Source organism: Gymnogyps californianus, chromosome 6 (assembly GCF_018139145.2).
Source record: "Gymnogyps californianus isolate 813 chromosome 6, ASM1813914v2, whole genome shotgun sequence".
Classification (NCBI taxonomy): Eukaryota; Metazoa; Chordata; class Aves; order Accipitriformes; family Cathartidae; genus Gymnogyps; species Gymnogyps californianus.
Window position 1 is genome coordinate 200,551 of NC_059476.1, and position 12,618 is coordinate 213,168.

Below are 12,618 nucleotides of genomic sequence, written 5' to 3' on the forward strand. Positions count from 1 at the left end.
ATCTAAGGTTTCATACACTGAACAGTTTAACAATCAGCCAGTTTTTTATTTAAATAAATTTTTACGGAATGTTAAATAACCTGTTCAGGATCTTTAATATTATTAATCAGAGCTTTTTTAGCCTTAAAAGCATCTCAGTATTTTCCTTGCTTTTAAGTTGACAGGTGGCAGGGTTTATACACTTTTATTGTATGTCCATTATGAATTCTTGACAGATGGCACACAACAAATAACTTTTAAGGTATTAAAAGCAAGAAGAATAGTTTTAGTGTCCTAATTTTATTCATGAGTTATTTAGTCCATGCTGGATTTTCAGATAACCCAATTCTACTCTCGAGGGACAAGAGGCCTTGCAGAGGGATCTAGACAGATTGGAGCATTGGACAATCATCAATGGCATGAAATTTAACAAGAACAAATGCCGGATTCTGCACTGAGGACAGAGTAACACCGAACACAAGTCTAAACTGGGAGAGGAGTGGCTGGAGAGCAGCCCTGCAGAAAGGGACCTGGGGGTGCCGGCTGACAGCAGGCTCAATAGGAGCCAGCAGCGTGCCCTGGCAGCCAAGAGGGCAAACCGCATCCTGGGGGCACCCAACACAGCATAACTAGCTGGTCAGGAGAGGGGATTATCCTGGTGTGTTTATCCTTGGTGTGGCCTCACCTGGAATACTGCGTGCAGTGCTGGGCCCCTCAGTTTAAGAAGGATGTTAAGGTCCTTGAATGTGTCCAGAGGAGGGCAAGAAAGCTGGTGAAGGGGCTGGAAGGCATGTCCTATGAGGAGCGGCTGAGGACTCTGAGTTCGTCTCGTTTGGAGAAAAGGAGGCTGAGGGGCGACCTCATGGCTCTCTGCAGCTTCCTGAGGAGGGGACACGGGGAGGGATGTGCTGATCTCTTCTCCCTGGGATCCAGGGACAGGACACATGGGAATGGTTCAAAGCTGCATCAGGGGAGGTTCAGGCTGGACATTAGGAAGCATTTCTTTACTGAGAGGGTGTTCAAACACTGGAACAGGCTTCCTGGAGAGGTGGTCGATGCCTCATGCCTGTCAGGGTTTAAGAGGCATTTGGACAATGCCCTTAACATGCTTTAACTTTTGGTCAGCCCTGAAGTGGTCAGGCAGTTGGACGAGATGATCGTCGTAGGTCCCTTCCAACTGCAAATATTCTATTCTATTCTATTCTGTTCTGTTCTATTCTATTCTATTCTATTCTATGCTCTTAACACAGACCATATCAAAATGTATGTACTTTTATTCATGTCATTTTTGGGACTGCCATAGTTCTGCAGGCAATTAAATCTTATATCCAATCCTGTTAGGGCTGCATAAATACGTCTTGACTTTTCTGATTATTCATTCCATGAAAAAGAAATAGAAAAAATTATTCTCTAAAAATACTGTTTAATCAGTGCAACAATGTGTAAGTTAAAATGAATTGTGTGTAAGATGTGTGTTATACAGACATCTGCATATGTAAATACGCAGATCTCTGAGTGTTTAAACAACCTCCTGGTGTTTTTATTTTTAATATCCTTTTTCACCTCCCCCCAACAGCCATTTCCTAAACCAAAACAAAACACGATTCCTTAAACTAGTTTTTCCAACTCTGAACTTTTGAAGTCTCACTTTAATAGATTGGCGAATTTATCAACAGGACTTACATGTTTAAGCCTAAAAGCTTCCAGAAAGTTTAATAACATTCAGTTAAAACTAAGTCACATAACTCCATGGACAATCAGACAGCATCTCCCCAAAAGATTACAAAAAACTTTAATTATCATCTTCTGATAAAGTTACCATGAAAAGCAGAGGCTAATAAAAACAAAATTCAGCCTTCAGTTTACTGCAGTTCCAACCTTACAGAGTATCACTCCCATCCCATCGCTAAAACAATAATACCAAAGATACTTATTTAAATATTCAGCAGGAAAAAAATCTAATCCCACTTTACAAGTTATTTGCTTTTAAGCCTCCAAATTAATGCCACGCTTATGACAAAGAGCAAGCTGTCAGTTCCTGCAATATTATGTTTCCCTTTAGCAACTTAAGCAGAACTAAACAAGTCTTTTCACCTGATTCCCAGTATTTTTACTATCTTATAAAGGGTATTCTGCAGTATTTTGTAAAAGTTAGTGTGTTACTCCTCCTTTCACATTTCCTGAGATGCCCAGAACAGTAATATGACAGGGAGCAATCCACATGGTAAAATTGCATCATGAAAAGATGTAGAGCGAAAGTTTCCCAAATTCTTTGCATTAAATTTAAGGTGCTGTATGAATATTAGAAAACACTTTATGCTCAGCATACAAGAAAGTGCAGTCTGGCATTCCCTTTCCCCTTCTATTAAAAAGCATTGTATATTTAGTTGGGGTTTTTTAATATATTATGTACATTTTTAGTTTATTGATCTCATGCTTTTGATTTTCTTTAGTTGTCTACATATTGCTATAGAGAGACCAACGGAGACAGCAATGCTTCTAAGCCTTACTGGTGTTCGTTCTATAATAGCCAACCAGTGGTACACTACCTTGCAAGAGAATGCAGAAAGGCTAGAAATTTTGTCCAAGAGTAAGTATTTGTATTCGTCTTCGTTTGCATGTATATTATTTCAGACGTTTGTATGTATGCGCTCATGGAGTGTGTGTATCTACTTGTCTCCCATCTCTCCTCTTGCTTTGCTCCACCAAATTTTGCCTGGAGTTTCCATAGGAGGTAAACTGCATGCAGGAGCCACCGTGTTGTTGACAGGTTGATCTTTCAAACAGAACAGTAACTTCCTTAAATCAGTTGTAGTGGGGGGGTTTGTTTATGGTCATATAGTAAGAATAGGATTTCTGTGGTGAGGAGCAGTGCCCTAGGACTTGGCAATCTGTAGTTACATAAACTATGGGGAAAACAAAAGCTGGAGATAACTCACATCTTCAGAGATACAAAACTAAATCTGTAAAGGTATCCTTTTTCATTAAGTTTTAAATGTGAAGACACCAGGCTGTATGGTTGATATTTTCTTGTTTTTCAAAACTTTAATTAAAAACTCACAGAAACTAACATTTCTTTCCAGATTTGTTGAGCATTGGTAGAACAACTGGGCAGACAGTCCACATTCTTCAAAAGAGTAAGATTCACAGAAAAAGGGATTCCATTAAAAGTAAGAATTAAAAAGCTTAGTACAAAAGACTGGCAGTGCATGTTATTTAGAACCTGGTAGACCTATGGGTAGTTCACAGGTATAACTGAAATCTTTCAGATGAGCTATGACAAATTTATGTGACACTTCTTACAAGAATTGAGAGTGGGAAGACCACTGATACAATATTATATTTGGAGCAGCTGTATTTTATATATATAAAATTTTGGGGGAGACTTTGTCATAGCTGACCAAAAGCTAAAATTTACGCTCCACTGAACTGTTATAAAATGAAGTAGTGTGACTGAAAAGTTACATCAGGAGCATGACATGAACAATATAAATGGTATGGATTATAGACTGCAAAAAGGTAAGTTGAACCTGCAGTGATTAGACAGTCTGCATTGTAAAGGGCACGCTATGTCTGTGAAATTCCACCTGGCATCTTGTTGGAGAGGGGAGAAGGATTTTTGACTAAAACAGCTTTTAATATATTATTTATAAAATCATATAGATATTTTTCATTGTATGGGACTTACCTCTTAAAACAAGGGTAAATAAAATAAATTTTAATTATAACTTACACTGTCGTAGAATTGAAGAGAGAGAGAGTTCAGATCAGAAATGTTGCCTAGTTTTCTGTTTTTTCAGAAAATGCTTCTTGGATATAGTGGCAGTTATTAATAGTATAAAAAGAATGTGAAAGAACCACAAATATTAATCAAAGAGAAGACGTGATAAATTACTGCACTTAAAGCATTCTTACATTAACAATATGCAATTATATTAACATGATGCAATAATGCTTTTAAAATATTTTTATAGTGGAAGCAGATTCACACAGCTCTCCTAGAGACAAAGCAGAAGAACAGACCATTCACACTTCTTCAAATCTTCCTGCAACTCATCCATCGTTTTTTAATTGTGTGCTATATGGTTTACCCAACATAATTATTATGTAATTTGTGTCAGACTTTTCATACTAGGACTACCACTACACTGTGCATAGGGCACACTGCATTTAAAGGTGTGGCAGATACTTATTTCTATATGGCCTACGGAGAGCTGAGCTTAAGAAAATGTACGTTTTGCTTATAGACTGATTTCTGTTTCAGATGTAAACAGTTTGATATTAGAATAAGTGTCAGGAAACTATCAAAGAACATTTATTTTAGAGATTTCAGTTAGTACTCTAAGGTTTTCTGAACTCAGTGAATCCCTTAAAAGAATTTGGTGAGTACCAACACATCTTAAAGGAAATTAAGCTAGTATTTTTGGGCATTGATGCATAGGTGGAATTCGAATGTATCATTGTCAGTACTTCCATTTGGCAAAACTTTTCCTTGATGTGTTTTATTTTTACATGGAAGATTTATCAGGAGCATAGCTGAAAAATTTACCAAGTCACCTTATTCTGAGTGAATTGATTTTGTAACTTTTTATATAGCGGTAGTTGTAGTTTAATTAGAAAACACGGTAGTATTAAATAAAATGTTTAATACGTTTTGCCTTCTTTATTTCCCTATAGTTTTCCTGAACAACATATGAAGATACACTAAATTATTCCAAAATCCCAAATAAGATTATTACGTGTATAGATTTTGTAGCATGCTCTGTTAATCGGCAATGCATTTTTAAAATACGTACTTTAAAACTTTATTTGTAGTGATAACAGTAGAAATAAATGTAAAATAATTTAGCACTTACGGACAATACAAAGCTTTGATCATTATTGCAACTAAAACCATTTTAAGAGTCTCTTTTTTTCCAATAAAATTGTGATGTCTGTTTCCTGTGATACATTTTTTGTGTTCCTGATAGAGCATTAAAATGGCACTGAAAAGATACTGTTCTTGGCTACCTGCTGTGCTATAGTTAATTAGAACCTGATAAGACTTATAGGTCTATATAGACCATAAGTACAAAATCATGACATGCAAAATACTTTTTTTATGCACACAATAGAATATAAATTTGTGCTTCCTTCCCCCTTGCTTTCACACTTTAATTAGATGACCTTATATGAACTGCAGCTGCTCTGTCAAACTGTGTTCCATAACATGTATGATTTTTATTCCCTTTATACATAATTTTCTTCTTTATTTAGACATAGGACATATATTTTTTTATGGCATGTATCTGGGCATTCGGTAACAATACAAATTAAGTAAAGAAGAGATCATAGACTGTACTTAAGTAATCCAGCCTGAAAATTAAGGATTCAGTGTAAGGTATTTTCAAGTCTCTGAACTTGATACGAGATACTGGTATGAGTCCTGTTCCCCAAGTTCTTGCATTTATTTGTTTATTCATTTTTAGGTCTTACCAGGTGCCTTTTCATTGCATCACTATTACACAGCTGCTTTTTTTAAAATCCCATGCATGGTATTTGGGAAGCTCAAGTATTTCTGATTTTGAAGAAGCAATTTCTCTTGAATGAAGCAAATGTCCACACTTCTTGTTCAGTATAGCAAATGTCTACTATATTGTTAATTTCTTTAATTATTTCCTAGATTAATTTCCACATCATTTTCCAACACATTCATTGCTATGAAATTGTATTTCCCTGCTGTTAATGGCATTTTTTACCTGGAATGCCATCTTTCTAGTGCTGTCTCTTTTTCTGTAACATAAAAGGCTTTGGAAAAAAGTGTATTCAATGGGAATCATGAAGCCTTGTCTGCCTTGCTACATGACAGTTTTCATGAATTTGTATTAACTCCCACGTTCTTGAAATAAGAAATTTCATAAATAGTAAAGTCCAGAAAAGTTTCGATGCTTCAGAAATTACAGTGTTGTTCTTTGAGAATAATCCAGGATAAAAACTGCAAGATTGCAAAGGTTAGAAGAGCCACTGATATCCAGGTACAATGGGCTTACTCAATAGTTTACTACTGTGATTTTATTTATGAAACTGATGGAAATAACTTAATCTACCAAAGTGTTTTTCTCCAAAAATATTCCCATTTGTATTTGATACTTTAGCCCTAACTACATTGCAACAACCTCTGTCAGAAAGATGAATGAGTATGACCAAAAATTTCTTTACAGTCTGACAGCACTACTTTATCAGAAAGCATTGATAAAGAGTAATCACCTTATCCAGGAAACTTCAGACCTGTAAGCTTTAGTTGTTGAGAGTAAGATACTGGAAATACTAATCAGAGAAACTGTGGCAGAGTACCTACAAATGGGCAATGTATGCTGGGTAAGTATAGTAGAAGTGAATGGCATGCATAATTACATAGTATATCTGATTGGCATTTCTGAGGCATTAAAAAATAGTTGACTTAGGGCCATGAAGTGTAGTCATAACCAAATTGCCTGGGGTATTAGGAGAGTATTCTCTGTATGACTGCGCTAAATACCAGTCAGTAAAATCATTTATAGTAGTGGGACTACATGAGTAGATGATAAACTGTACTTTAGGTGACAGTGGATATGCATTCAGTGACACAAGAAGACATCTAGTTCATTCCTTCAGGAATTAGTGCTGGAAATAATATCTTCTTTTCCATTATATGTTTGTGGCAATGTGCAGTGACAAGGTTGTACAAAAGTAGAGAGTCACTCCAGGAAAAGATATATAGTAGAATTTGGAATGATTTCAAAAGAAAAAGAGCATAGACAAATGAACATCTTTTATATTTCTTTTAAATTTACAATGGCAATTTAACAAAGGAGAAGAACCTGCTTCTTATGCATAGGAAGGATTCAGCAGCTCAGCTGATACAGTGTTAGAGTTCAGAACGCTTATCTGTTAAAGACAGTAAATATGAATGGAACTGAGCAGAGAAAGGTTGAGAAGGAACGCTGTAGAAAATTTCTGTTTCAGAACGTGATTTGAATAAGCAACTAAAACCTTACCATTTTCTGATATTCTTCAGATTGTGATTGAAAGTTAGGCAGAAGGACTCCTCTGTGAGGACAAAATGAATTTTAATTGGGAAACATAAAAAGACCCCACTTACAGTTAATGATAAATGCACTGTAATATGCCTAACGAGTCTCAGCATTTAAGAAGTTAAATAAGTCCTAAATTTACATCTTTGTCACACACACAAACATTTTCTGCAATTTAGAAGCTTTTGCAGAAATGTAATAGTTCTCACTTAAGAATTTTAGGGTCAGCCAACTCTGTTCCAAGAAATGGGACATGACAGATAGGTTAGGGCATATTCACCAGACCAAATTGAAATGTTTCCATTTATTGTTGAGTCATTTGGCCATCAGCTGAGAATTACCAGGCAGTGCCTGCTCAGGTGGAGTCTAGAATTAGGGGAGAGAGTGGGAGTGAAAAAAGAGAAAAATAGAGATGTCTTCTGTGATCATGGAATGAAAACCATGTCAGGTTTCAAACAGACTGTGCAAAGGTCTGGGTGAACGTCATCTCTGTTCAAGTCAAGGTTCAAAATAAAATAAAATAAAAAAAAAGTGAGGTGCTCTCATAGCAAATTATCTGGACTAACAATAGCAAGCTTTCTCCCCACAGAGTGAGCCAATAGATGGTGGCAATGAAAGCAAAAGAAATCATCTGTATGCAGCACAGAAGGAGCAAAGAGGGGTATGTTTATCTTGTAGCACCCTAATATATGAGATCTCCAAGAGGATCCTTGGCTTCAAATTATTTGGAGAACTAAATAGTAGCATAGTCATACAAGGTGCCATACTGCAGGTCTTCATTCTTTAACATTGAATATGAAACGAGTGGACCAAAATTTCCAGCTGCAGATACAAAAATGGAATTAAGACTGTTGATTTCATATAAGATTTTGTATAGAAAGAGTACTCCCTAATAACTGCAATGGAAATAGTCATGATGGAATGCTGATGTGATTATTTTAAACCATTCATTAAGTACATACAAATAGTAAATTCAAAAAGGCAAGTCCTAGTATTAATATTGTATAAATAGAACCATAGAATCACAGAATGGTTTGGGTTGGAAGGGACTTAAAAGATCACCCAGTTCCAACCCCCCTGCCACGGGCAGGGACACCTTCCACTAGACCAGGCTGCTCAAAGCCCCATCCAGCCTGGCCTTGAACACTTCCAATGATGGGGCATCCACAGCCTCTCTGGGCAACCTGTGCCAGTGCCTCAGCACCCTCATCGTAAAAAATCCCCTCCTTATGTCCAATCTAAACCTGCCCTCTTTCAGTTTAAAACCGTTGCCCCTTGTCCTGTCACTACAAGCCTTGGTAAAAGTCCTTCTCCATCTTTCTTGTGAGACCCCTTTCTATATTGAAAGGCCGCAGTAAGGTCTCCTTGGAGCCTTCTCTTCTCCAGGCTGAACAGCCCCAACTCTCTCAGCCTTTCTTCACAGGAGAGGTGTTCCATCCCTCTGACGATTTTTGTGGCCCTCCTCTGGACCTGCTGTAGCAGGTCCATGTCTTTCTTGTACTGGGGACCCCTGAAGTGGATGCAGTACTCCAGGTGGGATCTCATAAGAGCGAGAAATTCTTTTTTTTATATTAAGCGAGAAAATATTTTTATTAAATAAAAATAATTTAAAAGTATTTTTATTAAATAAAAAATACTTTTCTACTTTTGGGAGGAGTATTACAGAGAATGCTCTCCATTTATTTGACTGTGAGCTCTTAATTTTTAAAATATTATATATTGTTCAGCAACTTGGAGGAAAAATCCTACTAACTAATGACCAAGGAATAAATTACAGTAGATACAGCTTAGGACGTATGAGCTCTCTACTAGAAAGACATTGGCACAAGCCCAAACAACAAGAATAAAAGCTTCTGAAAATATTTCATCTACATGGCACCACATCATTCCCTTGCACGATATCCATTCATACAAGAAATATTAAACAGTTAGTGCTATTCCATGTATCAACGGCTTTAAAATAACTTTCTGAATTATGTCTCAGCAACATAACAAATCACATTATCAATTAGCTTTTATAACAGAAATGACATTTCATAATATATTTGAGCATGAAAAGAATTGGTCAGCTAAAATTTATGTAATCTAAAAAATGTGAGGAGAAAAAAAATCATGGTGAATTTATTGATAATATTCTAGGACAAGAACATAATTTGAGTAGTAGGTAGCTGTCCAAGAAAAGTGTGTAGTTCTAAATGGTCTGCAGGGAAGAACTGCAACAAGTTTGCTACAAAATGATAAAACAAAAAAAAAAAGAGAAGCTCGGTCATTAGTCCCTGGTGTAACTGCTCTAAAATTAAACTGCCATAAGCAATCGTTCAAGGATTTCTCATCACACATGCTACTCTCTCCAAAGCTAGCATAGCTGGTCCTCTCAGTAAGCCTGTCTCCCCACTTTGCAAAGGGATGTGGTAGAGCAGATGCGAAAACTTAGCCGCTGATGGCTACGGGTATTTGTAGGCAGGGAAATTAGAGCAGATTTGAGATTGTTGTAAAGATACATTCCCATGACTATTTAAGCCCATTTGTCTGAGTTTGAACACTAATTTAATGACTTTACAACCTGCTAAGCCTTCTGACCCCTGCTTTGGCACCCTGTCTGACTTGAAAGCTATCCAGGAATAGGATGTCAGAGGAGAGCCAACCATCCTGTGTGAATACAAATCCCTTCCTCTATATAATATATTGTGGATGAAAGACCAGCTCAATGGCTGTAAAGCCACACAGATGAGCGTTTTAAAGTACCTCTCAGGTATTAATTCATGCCTCCAACTGAAGTGTCTTTATGTGGATACAATAACAGACAGTTACTAGCATGGGTTTTAAGAATGTGGTCAAGTTAAAACTGAAGGCACGTTTATGTGCCCTGAAATATTTACCAGTCTGTGGAAGACCTGAGTCATTACTCAGGTAATGAGTAGATAGAGTATTTCTCTGCCAGCGAGAGCAGAACGTGGGTGGTCTTTCATGAACCTAGTAGGTACCATTTTCAAAAGCAGTAGTCACAAAAGTTTTCATTTAAGTATAAGAAGAGAGGAAACAATTTTAATAAATTGCAGCTTTCCAGAGGGTTGCCTAAGACTTATGGTATGAGAAATAATTTTAGATCACTTTATCTCATTTTTACAAAAATGCAGTGTATGTTAACAATGTTGCTGGTATGTAAAACATCAATTATAATATTCCCTGAAATCTGAATCTTGCTATCTATTTATATATATATGTATATTTTTAAAGATATTAAAATAAACATTGTAATCACAGTAGTACATCTACCATGGAATGTATTCTTCCACTGTCAAGAGAGTATACGTATGCTAAGCCAGTGTTAAGTTCAATACAGTTAAAGCCAACAAAATAAAGACCCCTTTCAGAAGTAAAGGCCTATATCTCAGGCTAAGAAGATACAAGAAATTAAAAGGGAAATAATCTTCAATAATCATAATCTTAAGCCTTAGTGTTTTGCGTCACCATTGGCAAATGAAGATGTCATTAATAGAAATTATATACATTTGACTAGCTTTCTGAAAATTTTCAAACATAACGTCCCCCTCTTTTCACTTCGCTTTTCAGATTGGTGGCAGTGTCCATTACTATGGGAAATATTTAGGGAGATTCTTTATCACTGAATTTTACTACTGCAATTTTTTTTTCCTTTATTTCGTATAATGCTTCAGCCTGACACACGATGGCAGAAGAGGGTGAAAACTGGCAAGATGAAACTGAAAGCGAGATCAGTACTGAGCTCTAGTGCTACATTCTTTCCTATAACCGAATGTTCATGACATATCACTTTTCTTGATGGTCTCATAATTGACATTTACCATTTGAAATTGTTAGGAGAAACTAGATGTCCACAAAGATGAACAGCTTTTCCAGAAATCTCCAACAGGGCTGCACTAATTAGGAATTTGTGTTTATTTTCTGAACATACGTCTGAAAATATTTTTTATAATGTTCTGTATTTCCCTCTAGCCTTTTCGATGACTTAATTTTTTTAAAGGAAGTAAAGTTACTGTCACAAGACAAGTTTCATACCAGAATGGATGGTTCAGACTTCCATTTTTTATGGGCCTACTGTACCCATATTCAACAATTCAACAATTCAAGAGTTGACATAACAACTTTTCCATGCTACAGGTGCACTGAGATAAGCTACAGAGAACACTGAAGTAAACTGAATCAGGTCCATTACTGTCTAAAATTATTTTTAATTTGGGGGGCTTTTTTCTTAATTTTGCACAAGTATGTCAATTGTGAAGGAAGTCGATAGTAGCTACACTGCAGGGAGAGTTGCAGCAAAAAAAACCCCAAAACTGGGTTTTTCAAAAGTGCAGCTAGTAATTTTCCTGGACAATCATAAGCTGTACTGACTTCCTTATGAAAATATTATGTATTATGAGTGTTTTATTATCCAACTGAGTACTGGGTACTAGATCATACTTTTTAATCATATCACAGTGACAGTGTCCACACTGCTATTCTCTGTCTTCTTTTTCTGTTTAATGCCAAGATTTTAAGAGACAGATCACTGCTCACGATTTTTTTTGATTAGCACAGTGACGGCATGATCACAGTCAATCAGTAACGGAAAATGGTTTCATACTGTAGGGCGGAAGTGTTCATTTGGAAAACTGCTATGGATGGCATGGAGAACAAGCTCGTAAGTACAAAGTGAACTTGATGAGAGAACAGTGACAATGGAATTACAGGTAGAGCTGTAATCTGCAATATCCTGGAAGAGAAGAGGAATGTGGGGGAAGAAAATTGTGATGAAAACATTTAGTCTGCTCAGAGCAGACATCTTGACTCTTGTTCTAGTATTAATGAGCTTGTCTGCTGAAGTTCTAGGCGTTCTTGGAGCAGCCAGAACAGTTTGTTCTTCTACTGATGTGACAGGTACTTATTAATTACCCGTCAATACACTGTCAGAGAATTAACTAAGAGTTTCTGTTGGAAGAAAAGAATGGGTTTCCAAAAATATTTGCAGTTCTGTCATGTCCTCAGAATTTATCTGGACTTGTGCCTCTTGAAGTAGCTTACAGAATATAAGATAAATGAGTGTGAGGTATGCTGCAGCTGGCATATGTACATGGCTATCTGTAATCATTTGGTTAATCCTGATAGTGAGGTGGCAGCTAAATTGCATATAGCAATAAGCATGATATTGGCATAGTATTTAATAGAGGAAAAACTATTCCAGTACATGGTCACTGAATCAGGACCCTGATGTCACTCAGAAGTCATAAGAAATATCTGAACATACTGTCTTCATCATTGACTAATAATTAATAAAAGACTAGAACAAAATGTCTTGGCTCTTGTAGGAGCTCTCACCTACCAAATCAGTGATATCCACATAAAAAAAATGCAATGACTCGGTTCAGAAACGATTTGGAGAGAACAGTGCCATCTTTTCCATGCAGACAGTTACCTGTGTCCAGCACAGTAATACTTCCCAAATTCCCAGCCCTGGACAGCCTTCATCACTACCTGAGGTAGAGTGCTGTGAAATGATTTTTCAAGCAAGCAAGCAGATTCAGTTTCTCCTACCTGTGTTAGTGCCTTGCTAGAGCATCAGTCACAA

The 12,618-nt window shown here is 36.6% G+C and overlaps 2 protein-coding genes across 2 annotated transcripts in view; one reads left to right on the top strand and one right to left on the bottom strand.

The window, feature by feature from the left end:
* Positions 1-729, bottom strand: part of ALDH18A1 (aldehyde dehydrogenase 18 family member A1) — a 148,437-nt gene extending 147,708 nt beyond the window's left edge. The window contains exon 1 of the mRNA XM_050899102.1: positions 665-729. The gene's annotated coding sequence lies outside the window, so the exon portion shown is untranslated. The remainder of the gene's footprint in view (positions 1-664) is intronic.
* CFAP46 (cilia and flagella associated protein 46) overlaps positions 1-4,918 on the top strand; it is an 89,351-nt gene extending 84,433 nt beyond the window's left edge. The window contains exons 58-60 of the mRNA XM_050899072.1: positions 2,433-2,569; positions 3,063-3,149; positions 3,954-4,918. Of these exons, the coding sequence (XP_050755029.1) occupies positions 2,433-2,569; positions 3,063-3,149; positions 3,954-4,090 (361 nt within the window). The 3' untranslated portion in view covers positions 4,091-4,918. The remainder of the gene's footprint in view (positions 1-2,432; positions 2,570-3,062; positions 3,150-3,953) is intronic.
* The last annotated feature ends 7,700 nt before the right edge of the window (positions 4,919-12,618 follow it).